Source organism: Anopheles bellator, chromosome 2 (genome assembly GCF_943735745.2).
Source record: "Anopheles bellator chromosome 2, idAnoBellAS_SP24_06.2, whole genome shotgun sequence".
In the NCBI taxonomy this organism is placed as follows: Eukaryota; Metazoa; Arthropoda; class Insecta; order Diptera; family Culicidae; genus Anopheles; species Anopheles bellator.
The window spans coordinates 18781028-18801102 of NC_071286.1; the positions used below are offsets into that span (position 1 = coordinate 18781028).

Genomic DNA, 20075 nt, shown 5'->3' on the forward strand with positions numbered 1-20075 from the left:
CGGGCGAAAACTGGCGCGCAACCCCTTTTGAGGTCCATTCTTTTTTGCTATCCGCAACGACTTTGAACCCAGTTTTTCACCAAAAAACAAAACGCTCCGAGCCGAGATGGCGGAGGGAAAAATATTGCTTCCCGAACGGACGCTTGCAAAACATGAAACGGCGGAAATAGTTCGTGGATTGCGCTGCCGAAGTTTCCCGCGTGTTTGGACACCGGCATCAAAAGCATTCCAGGGTAGGGCAGCCAACAGATTTTGTCCGGTCCCGGCTCACAAACGCTCAAATAATCGCAGACTAGCAAACTTCTCGGTGCCCGCGCTCTTTCTCTCACTCTCTCTCTCTCTTTCTGGGTTTCGAACAGGGAAACCCGCCCCGGGACACAGCGGTTGGTGTTTATTGATTTTTCTAATTTTCCACCGCCACCGAAGTGTGAAATTTCAACTTCTGCCAGCAGTTTAGCGGTGGCCCCGGCGTGAGTCGCAGCGTATGTGAGTCGCCGGATAGCGAAAGGGCCGTACCAAATGCCGTCCGTTTGGCCCAAAACGCTTCGGGCGACTAATGGTTCCCATTCGCATTGTACGATGCATTTGGATCCGGATTATCGTTGCAGCTAAGCCGGGCAGGATTAGTTGGCCAAAAAAGGACGTTCTCGATCTAGGGTCTTGGTTGGAATTTTTTACACAGCGAGAGCAGAAAATTAACCGTGGCCAGGGGCGACGCTGTTTTGCATCGGCTGACGGACTTTCGGCCGTAATTCGGTTTGCTGCAAGCAGCGAGTGCACATTCGAGATTTCTGCAACGGATTTGGGAGTAATCAGCTTACGCGAAGCGCTCCTCCGTGCGATGCTCTTGGTCGCTTCTTTCGTTGGAAACACTCCAGCATTTTACCGAAGCGGTTGCTGGATTATGGGAACTTTTCGTTTTTGAATACTTTTGTGCTACAATGCAATTTTTTCCTTGTATTTTTCGTTTCCATTCGCAGGATCTGTTAAACACTCGAGGCAATATAATTAGCGCAATAGAACCACCCATTAAATCCTGTCAATAATCCGACTGGAGTTTCCAAATGAAAAATCAAATTAAACTATTCATAGAAAGTATTGTAATCGCCTACAAAGTAAACCCGTTGAGTGTTAAACAAATAATCCAATCATTCTTATAGGGTTTCTTCTCCAGAAACTTTGTTAAAATGAAATGAAATGGACAATTGGTCGATGCTATTGGAAAATTTACCACCAACACCGTTTATGCTATTCGAACAGTTATTATTTTAATAACGAACCGCGTGGCCGAAGGATTTTAAAAACATTTTTATTTAATCAAACACTCACAGAAAAAGAATTCATGCGAAAAGATGTAATATTGAGCATAAAAAGTGTTGCTACACTACCAAACAGATTGACTGTCAACCATTATCGCATCACCTAACGTTATGCTAAATTTTTGAATTCCTCATTTTAAGCGACGCGGCTTTCCATTATAATTCAATCTAACAAGTGCACGCTCTGGAAAGGGCTCTGAGTCACAAAAGGGGATTGAGTCAAATGATGCGCCCTCTAATGTTGACCCATTATCTATCATTACCCGACGACAACGCGTTTTTCATTAACAGCGGATCACTAATGGGTCTCCTCGGGCCGCACAGTAATCTCCTTGTACGCAGATGCTTACAAATGTTAAACATCATGCCCTTGTCACGTTGGGAGTGATGAAGTACGTTGAACCGCCGTTTCGGTCGGCTCAATCGTTCCGGTGCAATCAGTGGGATTGAAACGCAAGCCAGGACGCTGCTTAGACTTCGGAGATCGGTGCATCGGCGGTGTAACCATTACCCACGCCACCGGTGGTAATCCAAATGATCGTAATCCAACCATTGAGACGGGGCACCAACAATCAGAATAATTTGCATGCTAGCTTCGGGATAGCCCCGGCACCCGGCCCCCGGAATCTTGCTGTGCGCGTTCATCGAACGCGAAAGACAGAAATTTGCATGCCCAATCCTTACGGCTATCCACGGCAATGAATAATGTATCCAATGGTCTCGTCAACCACCGGCCACAGCGCGTCAGTCAGCCGTCAGGAGTCATCCGGTAGTGAAGTGGTGTGTGTCAAGAGTGCTGGAGCGCTCTTGACGCGCCACAGTGGCACGGACGTGGTCACCTCGGAGGTGTGCAATGTCTTCCCATTATCGTCTTTCCTGCGGATGCACACCCGGTAAGGTTCCGGCCTGCCAAGGATCGGTTTTGCTCACGTCTACAAAATGCAGACCGACTCATCAGCGTCGCTCAAGGGCCCCCAATGGGGCAGGAAATGCAGAAGTGTGTTTGCCGGAAGCTTCAGCTCCGTCTGTCAGTCCGTCATTTGACGTAGACGTAGATTTTGATTTGACATTCGCTTGGCAGTGGATCGAAGTGCGGGCGCCATTTCCGACACGGATAGAGAGCATGAGCGCTCCTGCCGGTGTAGAATTATGGAAAATCAATTGCACGACAACCACACACCATTTTAAAGGTGGTTCGAGGTTCGGATAGTTTTCACGGAGAATATTATAATTTTTATTGACCCATAAGTCGAATACTATTCGGATAAAACTCGATCCACTAATGAAGGTCGACCAATTAGATTAAAATGAAGTGCTGATTTGTTACAATTGGATCGCTAGAAAACTGATCCTTTAAATGTGCAAGTTAAACAGTCAGCCTCAAGGAATACATTTTATCCACCTTTTTATCAGGAAATTTAACGATCAGGAAATCTGACGATCGATTTCGGGGATCGGTTTTGTAATTCACGGAAAATGTACTTTATTTTATGCATGGCGCACAGCGCACAACATCGTCACATTAGCCTATCCCGGATGGCGGCCGGAGACCATTCACACGTCGCTCCATGTTATCAGCAACAGCGAATCCGACCGGATGTCTTTATAATGGCGACCGGCCGATGTTTTCCCGTCAGCGCCGGGCCCGGTCAAGTACAATACAACTGCGTCACATCGGAACGGAAGTGAAGGCCGGGCGGCAGCTCAACTGTTAACAAACTGCTACGTGTGTGGATGTATCTGAAAGGGGACGTTGGGCATCCTTCGCGGACCGACACCAGCCCCACAACGGCGGATGCCGAGTCCAGTGTGCCGCATGTCGAGCCTGCGGGAGACTAATTAAATTACGATGGCGCATGTGTAATTAGGACGGACGTGTATCGTCCCTGTTTCAGCGCGCCAAGATTTCAGTGCCAGAGAACCTGACACTCGGCAGATAACCAACGGAACCGGGATTGGACAGAACAGCATCCCGACAGGCGCCATGCTTATCAACGTCGGGCCAGCACTCAGCCACCCCCCACCGCGCGCTTAAATGGAATGTCGTTTGTCGTAGCGAATCGCCCGTACGTGCCTCCGGAAGTCGCTCTAAACAAGGGACTACCGGTAGACCGAGTTTCGGTCCGTCACATCCGCGGCCTGATTGCACGGGACGCGTTTTTCCGCGAAAGCGAAAGAAAGGGATGTGATTTTTCGCGCACCCCCGCGCTCCCTTTTGTTGCCACATTGTGTCAATAAACGCCCAACGAGGGATGATTAAAAAATCGCGCAATCCCTTAATTGAGCTCGGTTATTGCAAACGTTACACCGGAGCGCGCTAATTTGAAGGCTTGTAATGAGAGCGTTAAAAAGGAACCAGGGGGCCCCCAAGCCACGCCGAACGCAGTTGATTAATTTTGGGCTGTATTTTTTCGCCGTTTGCGATTCCCCCAGCAGCGGTCCGTGCAGGATGCAGTGGAATTCGCACAGTATCGCACCAAGCGGTGCAATTAATTGCATTCAAGCGTTCGACCAACGCACGGGGTGTAATGTTTTTAATTAAAACATCGCAACAAAACCGGCGTTTTTCTTTTGTGTGATGGTCAGCACTGGGGAACTGTCAACTGCCGAGAGCTTGTTAGCCAACTGTAATCAAAAAGGGTGCCAATCGTGTGTAATCGGGCCCAAAACTTTCAATCGACCCCCATAGTGGCTCGTGCCCGGATCCGACAACTTCCGCCACAAAGTTTCGGACCAAAGGTTCACCTCCGGCAGAGACGTTTACGTGGCCCAACTCGGCGCCAAATTAGCTTCGATTGATCGAACCGGGAACACGACACGTGATGGAACGCGACCAACGGAGACGGGTTGTCAGTTTTGGCGGAAGTTGTGGAACGTGTTCTTGGGAAATGGCACCCGGCCTAATCGCCCTTTCGCGCAGTGTTGTGTCAGAATTATGATTGCGCCGCTTCATTGCGCGCCACACAGCAATATGACATTGCCAAAATCGCTGGTGCAAATGTTCCGTGCGCCGGAGTCTAATCGTCTGGAAAAACCCCCTCGTTTGGAACTAAACAGGACCCCACGGGTGGGCGGTTAGAACCATCAGACACACACGCAGGTACGCGTTTTAAAGCAACTGCGACATTGATTGAGTTGGCGAAACGAACTTACGTGTGCACCGCGGCATTTTTGCTTTACGATAATGATGCTGCCGGTTGGCGCGTGGATCATTTGCGCTAAGCAGCAGCAGCAGCAACAGCCGGAGCAGCTCTTACGCCGGCCGCGACTAATGGCCATTTTTAGTAACGCTCCCTGATGACCAACGACGTCCCACGTGTGGCAATGTCTTCGCCACCGTGTCTTCCCCTGATGGTTTCCGCTTTTTGTTCCATTTTCTGCCTACCAACACTGCCGAGGTCCGTTGTCGAATTAATGTAACCGCCGGTGGTCCTTGTGGCCACTCTTTTTTTCTCCCATCTCCGTTGCAGTATAACATAAAGAAGAAGGAGGAGATCGTTGAGCAGGCACCCCAGGAAGAACCGAATCCACTGATGCGGAAGAAAAAGACGCCCGAGGAGCTGGCGGCCGAGGCGGAACAGGAGGATCTAGACGACTTCACGAGTAAGTATTGTGGTCGCACCCGGACACTGTTCGGTCGATTAGCCTGCTGGAAGTAGACACCCCGGCCCGGCCGGGAGGGGGACCAGGCGTCGGGCCCTTCCCCCGCACTGTGCCGGCCGTTATGGAAAGCCGAGTGCCATTTCGCACCGGGTAGGCGCATCCCACCGGCCCGATTCCCCGATCACAACGGTGGAAACCTATACTTGGAATACCTCAAACAGATGACAATAGCATTTCCGGCACAAAGCTGCGCGCATTCTGTTCACACACCAAACCCGTCCAGTCGTTACGTTGACAAGTGACTCTCTGTGTTTTTGTTTGTATCCATTTACTTGGGTTTTTTTTTGTAATAAATTCGTATCTTTTGTCTGAAGGTTTTTTTTTGTTTCTGATTTTATTTTATTCTGTCCGCCTTCGTTCTGTTCTCATTATATTGCTTTCTGTCCACTTATCTTACCGTACGTGTTTCTTTAATTTCACCTCGCGCTGGACGGTACCATTTGAGTTTCGGTTTGTGCTTCTGTTGATACCAATCGCAGTATTGGCCACAACAACTGATCGCAACATTGACAATGGTACCCGAGGGTGGGTTATCGATAGAAGTAATAGACGTCCGTTGAGTAACTACCATAATGTTCGTTAGATGTTGAAATGTTGAATCGAATTTGATGGAATTTTCTCTCCTACTCACGTACTAGTAGTTGTTTCGGATATGGCATTTTCAATATCTCCACGTCATATGTGTTTTATCAATGGATTTTCCAATAGATGCTAGTTGTGTGGGCACCAACATATTTGTGGGCTGTATGAAGTGTGCGCCGTAACCGAGCTTATCGACTCTTCCGCAGAGTCCTTCTGGCAAAGATGCGAACATCTGATAGAATCGAATGATAGAATCTTATATTATAGCCTCCCTCAGTACCGAACGGACCCTCGCTCTTTCCGTTCTGTTGTGTAACCACGTGTTCAATCTCCGCTTCAAATAGTCCGCTGCCCCTGCGGAACACTACCTCAATAGTGCCTGGACCGACTAGCCCCCCCCCAGAATCACCCGATCACCTCCTTAAACTCCCGTCAAGCTATCGCTAAAACTAACCTCAGCACCGCCATTTAGCACCCGGTTGGAAGTGATACCCCAAAAACGACAGAGCCAAAAACATAATCTCTCCGAACCCATCACCACCACACTGCAAATCCATCCGCCCCATTTCGCCCACATCATCGCCGTGCATCGAATGAAAAAAACACCCACCAAAAACCCATTTTGATCCCGTTTCTTGTAGATGGCGAACCATCAACCGGTAACCGAAGTAAGTAGCAAGATATTGTGTAGTGTATCACTTTCTGCTAATCAAATCAAAACAATCCAAGAGGTGTTGTTTCTGTTCTCTTATCTACCTTGGACCTGTCACCCACCCACTAACCACCACCCCGAGCTCCCAGAAAACCGTTGTACTAATACGTAACTCGTCCCGTACGTCCACGTGTCCACGGTCCACCGTTCATAGTGTCGTAGATGTTTGTAGCGGTGCAGAATAGCGCCTCGTAATCTGTTACTAAACTAAATCAAAAGCTAAACACAGCAAACGGCTGTCGTGTTGTGAATGTTACTATCGTTACTACCGTAAGAATGGAAACTCGCCAAAATGTAATGTGAAACAAATCTAAACGTTCGACAGTTCGAAGACGACTCCCGCCCGGGGGCGCCTTACGCTCTGAGAACCTTCCTAGCTCTATAGATCGTGCTGCCTGTGTTCCTGTCCACCCTGTCCCGTTTTCTGTACATTCGTTTCTCTCGTTGTCTTTCATTCTTCCTGGTTTCCGGTTCCGTTGTTCTCTCTCCAGTAACGCCCTTGGCGTTCGGTTTTGTTTTTTTTTCCGGGCCCCAGGGCCCACAACAAACAAACCCGGGACCGGGCTCTTTCTCTTTCGTAATATGTTAACAGCGAAGCGTGTGACGCAAACCTCCGTTACGTTCCTACCTCCTACTAAACTACTTACTGCTGCCCGAGACGGCACGGTGATTCGCTTGTACCAATACTTTCGGTCTTAGATCGTTTCTCTTTTCTACTCTCGAACTCTTAGTTACTAATTCGTTTCTTTGTCACTTTCAATTCTTAGGATCGGCTGGTTTGCTATTTTTTTGTGATTAATTTCTTTCCGTCTCTCTTTACTCTCTCTTGCTCTTTGCACATCCTGTCTCGCTGTTCCGTTCAATTCCTGATTGCCACCCGACACCTAATCATGCAGCTGTTTCGTTTCGTTTTTATTTCGAGGCATTTGGCCCTCCATACTATCACGATTTGTACCTTTTCGGTCATTCTTGCCATATAGCTATGTTTAGAGTCCTTCGTGTATGTGTAATGTTCCGATTCCGTCGTTCCGTTTTAAATATTTGCTTTTCACTTGGTTCACACATTAATCTGATAGAGCCACGTACACAAACTACACTATTTGCGTGTAAAGCTGATCGTTTGTTGAGTGGAGTGGCCACCCGAAAGGACAACACTACCCGTCGTTCAGTTGGCCGTATCACTTTACCGTAGTTTTCAACTGTTCTTTTACGCTGCTCTCACTTTCTCACTTTCTTACCTTCATCGCTCTTTTCCTTTCCTTGATTCAAAGAAAGTGCAGTCCGTGCTTGGATTGTTGTCCCTGTGGAGCTCGCAAGTCGGTTCGATAGAGTTTGTTTATTGGTTTGGCTTTTTGCCTTTCGATTGTTTCTCGATTGCCGGGTTACGTTTCCGTTTCTTTTCATGTATATCAAATAAATGTTGTTTTCTTTACATTGTGAAGCGTGTTTTGCAACTATTTTATCGAATTACCGGTCATTTCCGACGCGACGGAAGCATAGTGAAAGAGAAAGAGCACACTGTGGCGATAATATTTCCCGGGGGTCCCTCCGTTTTTTTTTTTGGCAAAATACTGTAAGGGCGTATTTATGATTTTGGTTGATGTCTTTTCTGTTTTGCACATTTTCTCTTGCATAACGTTAAAGGATGCGCGGATTTAAACAGCACCACCCACCACCGTCCATGGCAGCACTTTCTTTGAAAGTGATTAATTAGCTACTCTGTTCCATCCGTTTCAATATCTTTCTACTTTCTTCTTCTACTGGCAACTGGCGCACACAAACACACCCACACTCACAGGTGCCGATCCCGAGGACCTAGCCGGGCGGTCCTTGTATCTCGATTTCGCATCCACAGACTCATCCCTCATCCGCAAAACATCTACATCGTGTGCACACCCTGTGCTGTCGCTGTCATCATCAATCCCTCCGCTCCGTAGTGCTCTGTACTCTGTATACTATATATATATCCGCCTAAACCTATCCACTATTCGGTGTTTTCATTCTGTTCCCCGAGCGTCTATTGTTTACTCGCACACACTTCACGAACAACTCCGCGCGTCCAGAGACCACCAGGGCAAAGCAAGGCAACAACACAACAACAAACAAACCGTAACAGGGTTGAACAGCGTGTGGGGGGGCTGGGTTGGGCTGGGCTGGGCTGGCGGGGACTCAGTGTCCCGACCAACATCCACCACGTGGAACACCAATCAGGGAACACTCCACATACCACAGAGAGAGAGAGAGAGAAACAGACAGAGAGAGAAGGATGCCTAGGGCCCCAGTCACACCACAACACACTTGCGCTACATCGCCATCAGCTGTTCGCTTTAATTTGGCACGCTGATGATGATGAGCCTGTGGGACATTATTAGGTGGGCCACCACCACCGCAGGGACCGGCAAACACGGTGCTAAGAGCATCCTCGAGTGACGACCCCGTCGATAACCCGGACCGAGTGCCGACACTCCGAGCACGCCAGCCCGGTGCCAGAGGTGCCGGATGGCCTGGAACATGTGTTTGCGAACATGCGACCCAATTTTGGTGTGCCAGCGAGGTTATGTTTGTTTTCGTTCGGTTTCGTTCGGCCCACTGCTGTTGCTGCTGCTGCTAGTGACAGTGATGCGTTCGCGTGACATCGCATCGCAACATTTGGCGATTGTTTTCGGGGCTGCCGACACATAGCCGCTGTGGGCAACATAGGAGCAAACAGGAGGCGCGTGACCGCTAATGAGTGCCATCGATGATTTGATCGGCACTCGGCCCATCGATGGGACTGACACCTTCAATTAAACACTCCGATCGGTAGTCATAGCAACGGTTAGCTCTCACAGCCACAGGACGACACTCGACCAAGTGTGATGAGTCGGCCCAACACTTAGGTTCGCCACAAACCGAAACAGAGTATGCTTGCTCCCTCTCTGTCTCCCTTTCTCGCTCTCCCTCTAAGCTAATTCTTCTTCTATCAATCTGTCTTGTTATGAATATATATCACTCTCTCTCTCTGTCTCTGTCTCTGTCTCTATCTATCTCTGTCTAGTTGTTTTACGTCTAAAGTTCTTCCACCAAACCAAAAACTCAATCTTAAACCAACATATATTATGCTGGCTGCTCACCGCATCCGATCAGCTTGTGTTTCCATTCCAAACTTACCGACCAACTGTAAACGTATTTTGCGCCTTCTACAGCGATTGAAGCGCACCCTTTTCTTTAATCGTTACGTGCGCTGGGCGCTGGGCTGGGCCAGGCCCTCGAACGCGGCAGTAGTTCTAACGAAAGTTCCTGTTCTGATTTCTCTTTTTGGTCACTCGCAATCATCCCTACTAACACCACTAACCACCACCATCGCGTACCAACAATAACAACCTCGATGATGACGACGGCGACGGCGCAGAGTTGAAAAACTCCATAGAGACGCAGGTGAACGAGATCAAAACGCAAATCGAGGGCAAGTGCTCCCTGCAGTGATTGTGCATGGCGTCGTGCGTACTCTACCAACCAAGTATTCAACAATATTTGACAACCAAACAATACAGACGGCAACGGTGGTGCGTTCTTCACCTCCCATGGCACGGCCGGCAGCGATCACAGTTGGGCCGTGGCGTCGGCTGAGCTCGGATCGGTGAACTGGCGAAGCGATACACTACGGAGCTGCTGCTGCTGAACGGTCCTGGGACCTCGTAGGACTTGGGTACGAAAGAAAACTCCGATTCCGAGAAATCCGCAACGACGCCGCGACATGATTAGCAGCAGCAGCGCCAGTGTTAAGGACCCAGCCAGCAAGCCAGTGCCAGCGACCGACGGCCGACCAAGTTCAGCGCAGCCAGCAGTTCCGGCAGCCGAGGGAGTCGAAGCCACCCGACACACAGACACACCGCCACCCACACAGACCCCAACATACAGCATACATCGCTCACCATCACAAGAGGTCACACACGAAGAGACGATGCACACCAGCAGCCGCCACGGACCGGGGACAGGCTGCCGGAGTGTGGAGTGCACACCATCAAACAACATCACCACCACCACCACCACCACCTAGTAGTTGTGAATAGCCGAGTGAGGGCCGAGAGTAATAATGAAAATATTCCAAAAATTGTTAAAAATATTAGGAGCTCTTTGCGGAACGCACCGAAGAAACATGGAAAAAGGAAGGAAGTAGCAGCAACGGCAGCAAAGAGTTCAGAGCAAAGCGGCAAAGCGCATTAAAGTAAGAAATTTAAAAAAAATTACATCAGGCAACAAGTAAGCAAAAATTGTGATTAATCTCAAAAACAAACAAGCAAACGAAACATAGAAGAAAAAAATGAGGAAACCAACAAAGAAATTCCCCGATAATATTATACATGAAGCAGAACGTGCGATGGGCGAAAACAAAAAGGGCCGAGAAACCGGAAACCGGAAATAAGACAAACTAAAACACGAGAACTAGGGAAAAGCTCGTTAACGACACCACCACACACGCAGGACTGGGTGTGAACTCTGTTTACGTTTAGCGTTTTCGTTGTTGTTGAGCGTGAAACGTGTCGTTTATTTTATGGAGAAGTTAAAGATCCAAATCTTTCAGTCAGTCAGGGCGACCAAAACGAGTTTGTTTCGGAGGGGTTCGCCAAGACGGCCACTACCAGCGATCGGTTTCAGTGCGTTGCTGCTGCTGGTTTCGGAACGCGCTCTCGTGCTCCACCGTTGCTCTCCGACACTCCGTCTCCGGAGGGCAGTTCCCTTTTTCTCCGTTACCAGCCGATCACAGGCGAGGGCTAGGGAGTTTTGTGATAAAGATCGTCATGACCCCCTAGACCCGTCACCCGTTACACGAAACCCACCAACCGCAAGGGCCCAGGGTGGTAGTAGTGTTTCGTGTTAGCAAAAAGGTTATCCTCTTTTAAACACACCCTTGCCCGTTTGCTCAGTTGATGCGGATCAGTGTAAACCGTAGGCGAAGCGAAAATGTTTTAAACTCTAGCGAAGCGCCGTAGCCCCGGAAATTAGGCAGTTACACAAAATTGAGACCCAACACAGATTATCTAACAGAGTGAACAGTGAAACGATGAAACAAAACCAAATGCATAGCCATTTTCACAACGACTAGCAAAACATACAACACACAAACAAAACACTAGCAAAACCGAGCGAACGGAGAGCAGCAGACGTAGCGAACAAGTAACGAGTCGAACCTGTACATTTAGATGACCAGCATACACAAGAAAAAGATATTTAAGTAGAAAAGGAACAACAACAACAAGAAAGTTTAGCATATTATTATGATTAACAACTAGCTTGAAATTCGTTAAAGTTTAAAACAAATGGAGAGTGGAGGAGGAATGCAAAAAAGCCCCAAATTGAAACAAAGCAAAACAAGGGTGGTTAATGAAAGGCTCTCCGCGGGAACGATTAATAGTAAGGCAACCAATGATTCCGGCAACCCAAAATTGACGATCTCATAAACAAGAGTTAAAAACAATGGTAATCACAGTTTTACGTAAACAAACACTCACACACACACACACACACGTACACGGAGAGGGAAACAGACACACATACACGCAGACACACAGTGAAACGGTGGAAAATTGGAATGTACCATAAAATTTTGCTAAAGCGGCGCAGGCGAACCCGTTCCTTCGGACCGGGCCGTTGATGGAGGAACAAATCGGGCCTCAATTGTTTGCTCAGTCTATATACTTAACGGCGTACATTCGGCACGGTTTCCGTTTCCGTTCGGTAATGCGGAGAGCGAGTGGACGCTAATGGCGATCCGATCCAGCTTTTCCGTACGTAGTCTCTCTTGAATCTCACGCGCGCTTTCCTTCTTCCTTATGCCCTAGTTTTATGTTAAGCATTCAATTCTAATCACTTCCTATTGCTGTCGATGGTTTTTGGTGTTGCTGTGTTTTGCCGTGTACACTCACTGTTTCTTGCTCTCTCTTTAGTTTCCTCCTATTGCTCTATTGCTCTGCCTTCTATCGCTCACACTTAGTGTTGACGGATCGGTTACGAAACGCTTCGCTAACCGGGTAACCATTGTTGCATGCCCGTTGCAAGCCAAATGAGAAGACAAAACAAACATCGAATTGCAGTATCTTCAAGTGCACTTCCGAAGAGAATATGAATATGAGCCCCTCTATCCTGCCCCATGGAAGGATAGACCCAAGCAAACAAACAAACATTGAAACAAAAAAAATGTGTGAAGCCCGCACGAACGAGTGATAATTATATGAACAAAAGAAGACGAAGCAGCAGAAGAAGAAAAGCGTTGTTTTGGTGTCGGTTCTATTGTTAAAGACGAATAGTAGAGAGCTTACCCTGTCACTCGATTGGCTGCGCTCTTTCTTCACTGTCACTCACTCTGTCTGTCGCTCCAGCTGTTAACTGTTACTTTTTGGCGCTTCCTAACTGTCCTGAACATGAACCACTTCAACACTACAACTGCCAGCCACTCGTTCGGGCGCCTCTAGAGCGCTGCTTTCCTTTCCCTTCCACGTGCTTCCTGCTCCGGGAAGTTCTCAGCGGGCAGGCGGGCGAGCTCTGCTCTGCATTCCCTAGCCCGGTTCTTTTCCTTTCCGCTGATCACTGATGCAATTGTATGTCGTTGGTTGGTTCGATCGTTGTTTTTCTTCGTTCATTCGTTCGTTGATAGTTGATACAATAAATGTGTAAAAGAGCAATAAAAACAAGCAGAAGCGTTATCCAGTAACACATAAGCGAAGCACCCCAAGAATCGAATTCTGGATGCCTATAACCTGTATATGTTTATCGAGCAACGGATGGGGGAGGTGTAAACAAAATGCCACACAACGCAAACACACAACACGACACACCCACACACACTAGCCTAGGTTTATACGTTTCCGTTTCCGCCGCCTCACAGTGTATGCGTGGCCGCTGTCCCTTCGTTTACCTTTCTCGCTCACTCAACCCGCTCCCATTGTTTCCCCCGTTGTTTGCCACTGTGGCACAGCCCCCCTCTGGCCTGACCCTGTATGTGTACCTACCGTCGCTCATTGATGTCGTGTGTGTGTGCTAGTAGTGAATGTATTATAGATATAAATGCAACCATGCAAGATGCAACAATATAAATGAATAAAGAGACACGAGCCCGGCGCGCGTAAAGCAATAGACAACAACCACACAGGAAGTGGCCACCCAGTGGGCGAGGAAAACCGTAGTACGCGGCAGCATTATTAAGAGCGTGTGCGTGCGATGTATTAAAAGCCAATAATCTAGGCAGTGTTGTTAAAAATGCAAAAATGCATAGCTCATATTGCGGATTGATGTTACACCTCCCACTCTAACTCTCACACATACACCCCTCACCAGACACACATACACACGTACACAATACAACAGAAATACAACATTCAACGCAATCGTTCGCGAATTGAGCGTCTCTCTTTCTTCTGCTCCAATCTGTTCTCTAATCTTCTAAACGAACCACGGGTCGCGAGGGAACCAGTAAAAAACGGCAGAACAAACGACATGAGTAAAGTTTGCGCAAACGAAAGAAACAACAAGAGCGGAAAATGAAAGAACAAAACCCACGAACAACACACATGGCAAGGTGTAGCGAACAACACTGTCGAAAAAATGGTGTAACAACGACAGGGATACCGCGAAAGCCGACAGTCAAATAAACGACCAAAATCAAACCGAGGGGTTGGTCCCGTTCCCGGGAGTATCCGCCGGGAATCCGCACGTGTTCCCACGCGCGCTCTTTCGTGTTGTTTTTCTGCTGCGACCTGCGACTTGGTTGGTGAATACCGTTGTTGTTTGGGCCCTTCTGTTCTGTTCCACCAGCAAAACAACAGACCACACAGACACACCACCGCCGTAAGTACGCCGTTAGCCCGCCACAGGACACTATCAGCATCTGCCACACGCGCCATACAGACACATAACCAGCTCGTCCTTAGAACTAGCTCAGCGCTACTTCTCGCTCTATTCTCTCCTTTGCATTTCCTTGAGCTCTCTTTGAATATTGAAAACGAAAAAAAAAACGTATATATCTACATATTTATATATGAAAATACATATATGAACATATTTAACAGTACTATCTGCAAGTCAAAGACACTCTGTGCGTGTGCGAGTAGAACAAAACCGGGCAGTTTAGCGACCGTCCGCCTAGGGTCATGCATTTAAATTCTCATGTAGGAGCAAATCACGTAGCTTTACTCTGTCTAGCGCGCGCCACTGGCCACTAGCGGAAGCAGCTTCCCCGTGCGGCGACCAGCCGTTTCTCACGCTTCAGTCACTGCAGTCTTGGCAAAGGCACACGACCATTGAACACAAGAGCAAACAGAACAACACGCCACAGGACAGAAAATTAGAAAACAAAACACATGATAAGCGAAATTGCTGGAGTGATGCAATAGACCAAAAACAAACCAAAATGGAACCGGTAGTCGAAACGAACAACAAGTAGACCAAATCGAAGCAGGAAACCATTAAAACGTACCACGTACACATCACAGCCAGCAGCGCATTTCAGACAACAGCATCATCACCACCACCACCAATACTAATACTTCTATTACTACTACCGATACAACTACACCACCACAGCCACAACAACAACCACCACCACCAACAGGCACTAGGCATCGTTTGTTTATAATTGTTGAAATGAAACGGTTTAAATAAAATGAAGAAAAAAAACGTTACACATTGAAAAACTGAGATGGAAAATGGAGGAATAAAACCAAAAACACGGGAGACCCTGTTGAAACCTGTCGTGCTTTCAATCTTTCCTTCGATTTTTTTTTCCTTTCGCTTCACGCAGCTTCACTCAGCTTTCGTTTTCTTTTCTGCATTCGTGTCTCATTGTGTTTGCGCCTCCAATCCGTTACACTATTAAAACGCTTCATCCTTCAGCTTCTCACTACTTCTTCGCCCGGGACACCGGGACACGCTCTTGCGGAGGTGTCCTACTTTTAGAGGTCCCGAGTTGCTGTCCATTTCTTTTTGGTTCGCTTCAAAACACACACGGTAAGGATGAACCACATTCGCCGATCGATACCGCTGCACAAACACATACATCAAACGCCTCCCCCGGGATACAAAGCCCCGACACCCGGACCGATCGCGTCGTTCCGTCGTATAAGAAACCATAGACGAAACGAGCAAAGACAAAGGGCAAACAAAGGCAATTTAGGTTCCGTTTTCTGCAAAAACATAAAGACTTTTTAAAGAAAGAACAATATTAAACGATTGAAAGACAAATGCTACACAAGAGTGAAGTGAGGTAATAAAAGAAAACCAATATACATGTCAATTACTATGCGAAAACGAGAGTAAGAAAGTTTAAGCAAAAAATAAAACATGCCACAGTGGGCATGAGTATATACACGTATTAAAGAACGCTTAGAGCGAAACAATAGCGAACACACCGTGAGAAGTCGGCAATGTTTCGGCTGGCAGTTTCAGTTAACTTCTCCTCTGGACCACTCTCTCTCTTGTTTGTTGTGTATTAGTTGTTAGTTTGAAGCATTCAAATTAATGTTTTGTTCAGGGAAAGCAGGAAGGTGAAGTAACACTGTTATCGTAGTTTGAAGCCCTACTCAAAACCCCCTTGTTTATGTAGAACCCGTTTGCGTTCGGTGCCCTGTAGAATGATGTAAAGATGATTCGAGTTTCAAACAGTAGAACCAAAACAAGTCGTAGAAGTAAAACTAACCATAATTAGTCAACCTAGCTCGAGCGTGAAAGCAATAAGAGAAGCAAAATGAGGCGGGTTAACAGAAAAATGTCGTCAAATGAAGGAAGTCAAATCGAGAACATCGGCACAGGGAGTGGTTCAGCGGCAGGAATGGAATCGGTTTTGCTGTTAAAGAAACGTAGCCTACTCTATCATAGTGCACCGCAGTGTGCCACTTGCTTCAATCTATCACGTAAGGTGCAGGTTTCGTTCATAGTAATGCACTGTAGCGATAGGGAGTCTGGCCAACAGGTTTTGGTTTCAAAACGAGATAGTATTGTTTGCATCGCAACATCCCCCATTCGCGCTTAACTCGCTCGTACTAACGCATTTGCCTAGTGGAATAAGTTGGCCATAGGCGGAACTATAAGCATGTACTGAACCGTTTTCACCACCTCCAACGCATGTCTACTGTGCCCGACTCAACTATCGAATTGTTAGCCTCACTACTAACACTATACACTTTAAAGCTGGAGTGCACGCTCGCTGACGGCCAGCGCATACCCTTTTCAACGTATTGTATAACCTACTATCAACACTGCAAACACTTACTGCATACTACGTATTAGTCCAAAAAAGAAACATTAAACCGCAGCCTAGCGCTTGGAGGGCGACGATTGCTATACATACCAACTATAATACTCATGTCATGCGTAGTGCTCACCGAGCCGGAGTCAGTCAGGGAACACACCAGAGGGCCGGCCAAAAGGATATATAAATGAAATAAAGAGAAAATCTCGAAACGCTCACGCTTCCATTCACGGCCGAACAGCAGTGCCTAAGATTGGTGGAAAATGGCGCAACACGGGAACATGCCGTATGTCGGATGTGTGGCTCTAGCGAAGATCCGGATAGGAGTATGGCAATGAACGGCCCAGAAGGGCGAGGCATACCAAAGGAAAAGGAAACAACGGCAACAGAATAATACAAAACAACCAAAAATCTGTTCGTTACTGCGTGTGTTGTTGCGTGTGCTGTTCATTGATGTCGTGTGTTTCTCTTCCGTGTGCCGTTTGGTGTCCATTTGTGTATATCTGTTTATTCGGTGTTTAGTCATTGTCGGATCTGTGTGCGTTTTTTTCTTCTGTATGTCATTGGTTTGTTTGGTTCGTCATTGTTTCATGTTGCCTTCATCGTTGTCGTGCTGGTCGCCTTCTTTGATTTGCTCCGCTTTCGTCAACTCGGTGTCAATTTTGACAGTTGTTAATCGCGTGTTGACCACGTTTCTTTGCCAGTGTCTCCAGTGTTTGCAAATGTGATTTCCGTAACGGGAAATCAGCAACGAAGGTAAGTAGCGCGCATCCGAAAGCTTCTCAGCTTGGCTCGTGCTCTGTGTTAGCTGGATGTTGTCCGTGATAAATGAAACATTTCGGCTTGTATCTGCTAATAAAAAGTGGTTTATATTCAACTGAGTGTTACCTGTTTGCTATGCTTTGTGTTTGTGTATTTGTGTATAAACATATTTCTTCACCTCTTTTTGGTGTCGATTCTCTCCATTTCCGTGCTATTGCTACTCTAAGTTAAACGTTCCAAATAGGAAACAATTTGAGTTTGACACCCTTTAAAATATCTACATTCCACTGTGGTCGTATTTGAAAAATCGGCAGTTGCATTACAATTCGGTGCCCGAACCAATTTTCCTGTTTCGTCAAAATGAGCAAACAAACGACTTCAACGAGCAGTGAGAAGCTGTGTTTTGTGGATATTCCAATTTTCTTCGTTTCTTCACTCAAAAACCGCGTCTGACAGCAGACTAAACGAAGAAAACGCTGAAAAAGGAACGGAACGTTTCCGATAGAAGATGTTTTAAGGGGTTGAAAGCCACCACTTGACAGATTGGTAGGGGTAGAAGGCACCCTTAAGTAGACACATACACACATGCACACGGCACTTCCAAAACGCAGTAGTAGTGGCCACCGCCCACCGCTTCTGCTCGACTCGGCCCCTCGGCCCCTCGGCCCGAGCGCAACATGATGAACCTGAACACCGTAACCATAGAAGGTCTGATAGCTTAAGTTATCCAATTTTAAAGCACCATGCGTGCGTGGCCACCCTAGCAAAAATGTAGCTTTTTCAACGTAGTGTTCGTAACCCGTAGGGCAGGTAGTATATACAAGAAAGAACAGTTAATGGCGCGCCGCATCGAGGCTCTCGGTTCGTGGCAATTGTTTTAATCCGAAATGTTAATCTGCCGTTGCGTCACCAGCGAGAAAGAGAGAGCGCGAGAGAGAAAGAGAGCTAGTGCAGCAGTACGAGATTCATAAAAGCAATCTAAAATATTAAAGTAACACTGAACCAAGCAAACCGACCGGCACCAAACCAGTATGTACATGAGTTCCAACGCGCACCTCACCCGTAGAGTAAGCAGCAGACGGCGAAGGCACATGTGCACATGTTTTGTGTGATTTGCATTTTTGTTACCGATAAGTGTTAGGCACACGGATAGCGATAAACGGTGTGCTTCTAGGCAGCAACCGCTCACACTAAGGAATCCCCGTGAGGATCTCCTGTTTCCCAATCACTGAGCCCCGGCCAGCCAGCACTGCAGTAGGGACACTCTACGCCTTTCGGTGAAGGCTTACCGGCGCTAGATAAACGGAGAGTAAAACAACAACGATTTAGATGTTTTAAATAAACCCAAGCCCTGACTAGTGATACCTTAACGAGGGCACGGCATCGGTTACTGTGTTGCTGTTGCTAAGGAATGCGTCTAATGAGCGTTTTTGTCTCCCTCACTCTCTGTCTTAAAATTTAGTGAAATACTTTAGCAAAAGTGACGCATTAAAGCAAATGAGTAGAAGGGAAAACCCGATCAGCATAAACCTCAGAGGATTTGTAACGAAAACACAGTTAGAAGTGGTAGAGATCCACCTTCGCTGACGCATGCTGCAAACTGTTAGATACGGAGCGCGGGCGCGCTCCTAACCTCGTCGCAGTTATTGTTGATACATTTATATACCACGATTAAACCAGACTTGAACACCTGCACCACACACTATGGCGTAATCCTTGCGCTTCGGTCAGCTTTCGTTTTCAAGTCCCTTACAGCCGCACACCACAACACTAGAGCTCAGTCCAGTGGTACTTCTACACTCTCCCAGGTTCAGACACCGGAACGGAACCACCGAGATGGGCGGCGTTCCCTGGGCCGCGATCCTGCGAAGGTCCCGGCTCACGATCGCAACTCAGGTGGGACGCCATCATGATAAGCCATCGTGTGTCGGCCGACCTACGGCAGTGTCGTGAGGGTTCTCCGAACACTCCGTGGTTCCGAGGTAAAATGTACCTCAGTTAAAGTATTCATCATTCTAGTGCCAGCGGACGACAGGACTCGCCCACCAACGTTTATGACAGCAATCTTAATTTTTCTTGCGTTCTGTTAACTCTTTGCTTGATTTTGGACCTCACATTTGACTCAACGGCTATGTTGAAACGGCAATCAATAGTGGCACTTGAATTGCAACACAGAATGGATCTAAAATGACACATCCTTACAATCCAATTGTTCGCAAAAAATAGTTAGTCATGTTGAACACTTTAGTTGGAAAGCCTGGTGAATTGCTTCTTCCCATACATTTCCCAAAAGAAGGCCATGGAAACACTCTTAACGATCACATGAAACTGCACAGTTTACCCAAATGTAATGAATCACTACACCGAAACTGTTAAATAATGTTTACACAATGCTACGCAGCTTGGGTCAGCGGCCAGTAAAAGACTAGAAATGAGTTGAAACCCTTTTTTCCGATGCTAAACCATGTGGAAACTGGAAAAGTGGTGCAACGAAGCCGGATTCACTCAAAGCCGGGCATCCTTCTGCCGGTTACTTGCTTGACGTGCGATGGGCTCGAGGGTAGCGTCTGGCCAAGACTGGCAAAAAAATGTAGGAGGCTACGGCGGATATTCCGGACGTTAAAACACACAGCGTTATACAGACATACAGGCAACGCCCATATACACTATTATCATTATGTAAACACCATTTTACGAATTGATTAATAAAATCAAATGCCATATCGAATCTAGCTTGTTATCGGTCCCGCCCGAAAGGAGCCGGACCAATATCGTTATTCTGTGATGATTTACCCTCGATGCTATTGAGAGCAGG

At 47.2% G+C, this 20075-nt stretch overlaps 1 protein-coding gene across 6 annotated transcripts in view; it reads left to right on the top strand.

Moving 5' to 3' along the window:
• The window catches only part of LOC131211593 (complexin), a 156884-nt gene extending 140072 nt beyond the window's left edge, over positions 1 to 16812 (top strand). For 4 of the 6 annotated variants that reach the window (XM_058205129.1, XM_058205130.1, XM_058205134.1 and 1 more), the window contains 2 exons: positions 4790 to 4922; positions 9668 to 12193. In XM_058205129.1, coding sequence (XP_058061112.1) covers positions 4790 to 4922; positions 9668 to 9741 — 207 coding nt within the window. In that variant the 3' untranslated portion in view covers positions 9742 to 12193. The other 2 variants (XM_058205133.1, XM_058205131.1) reach the window with 2 other exon arrangements.
• Positions 16813 to 20075: the final 3263 nt, after the last annotated feature.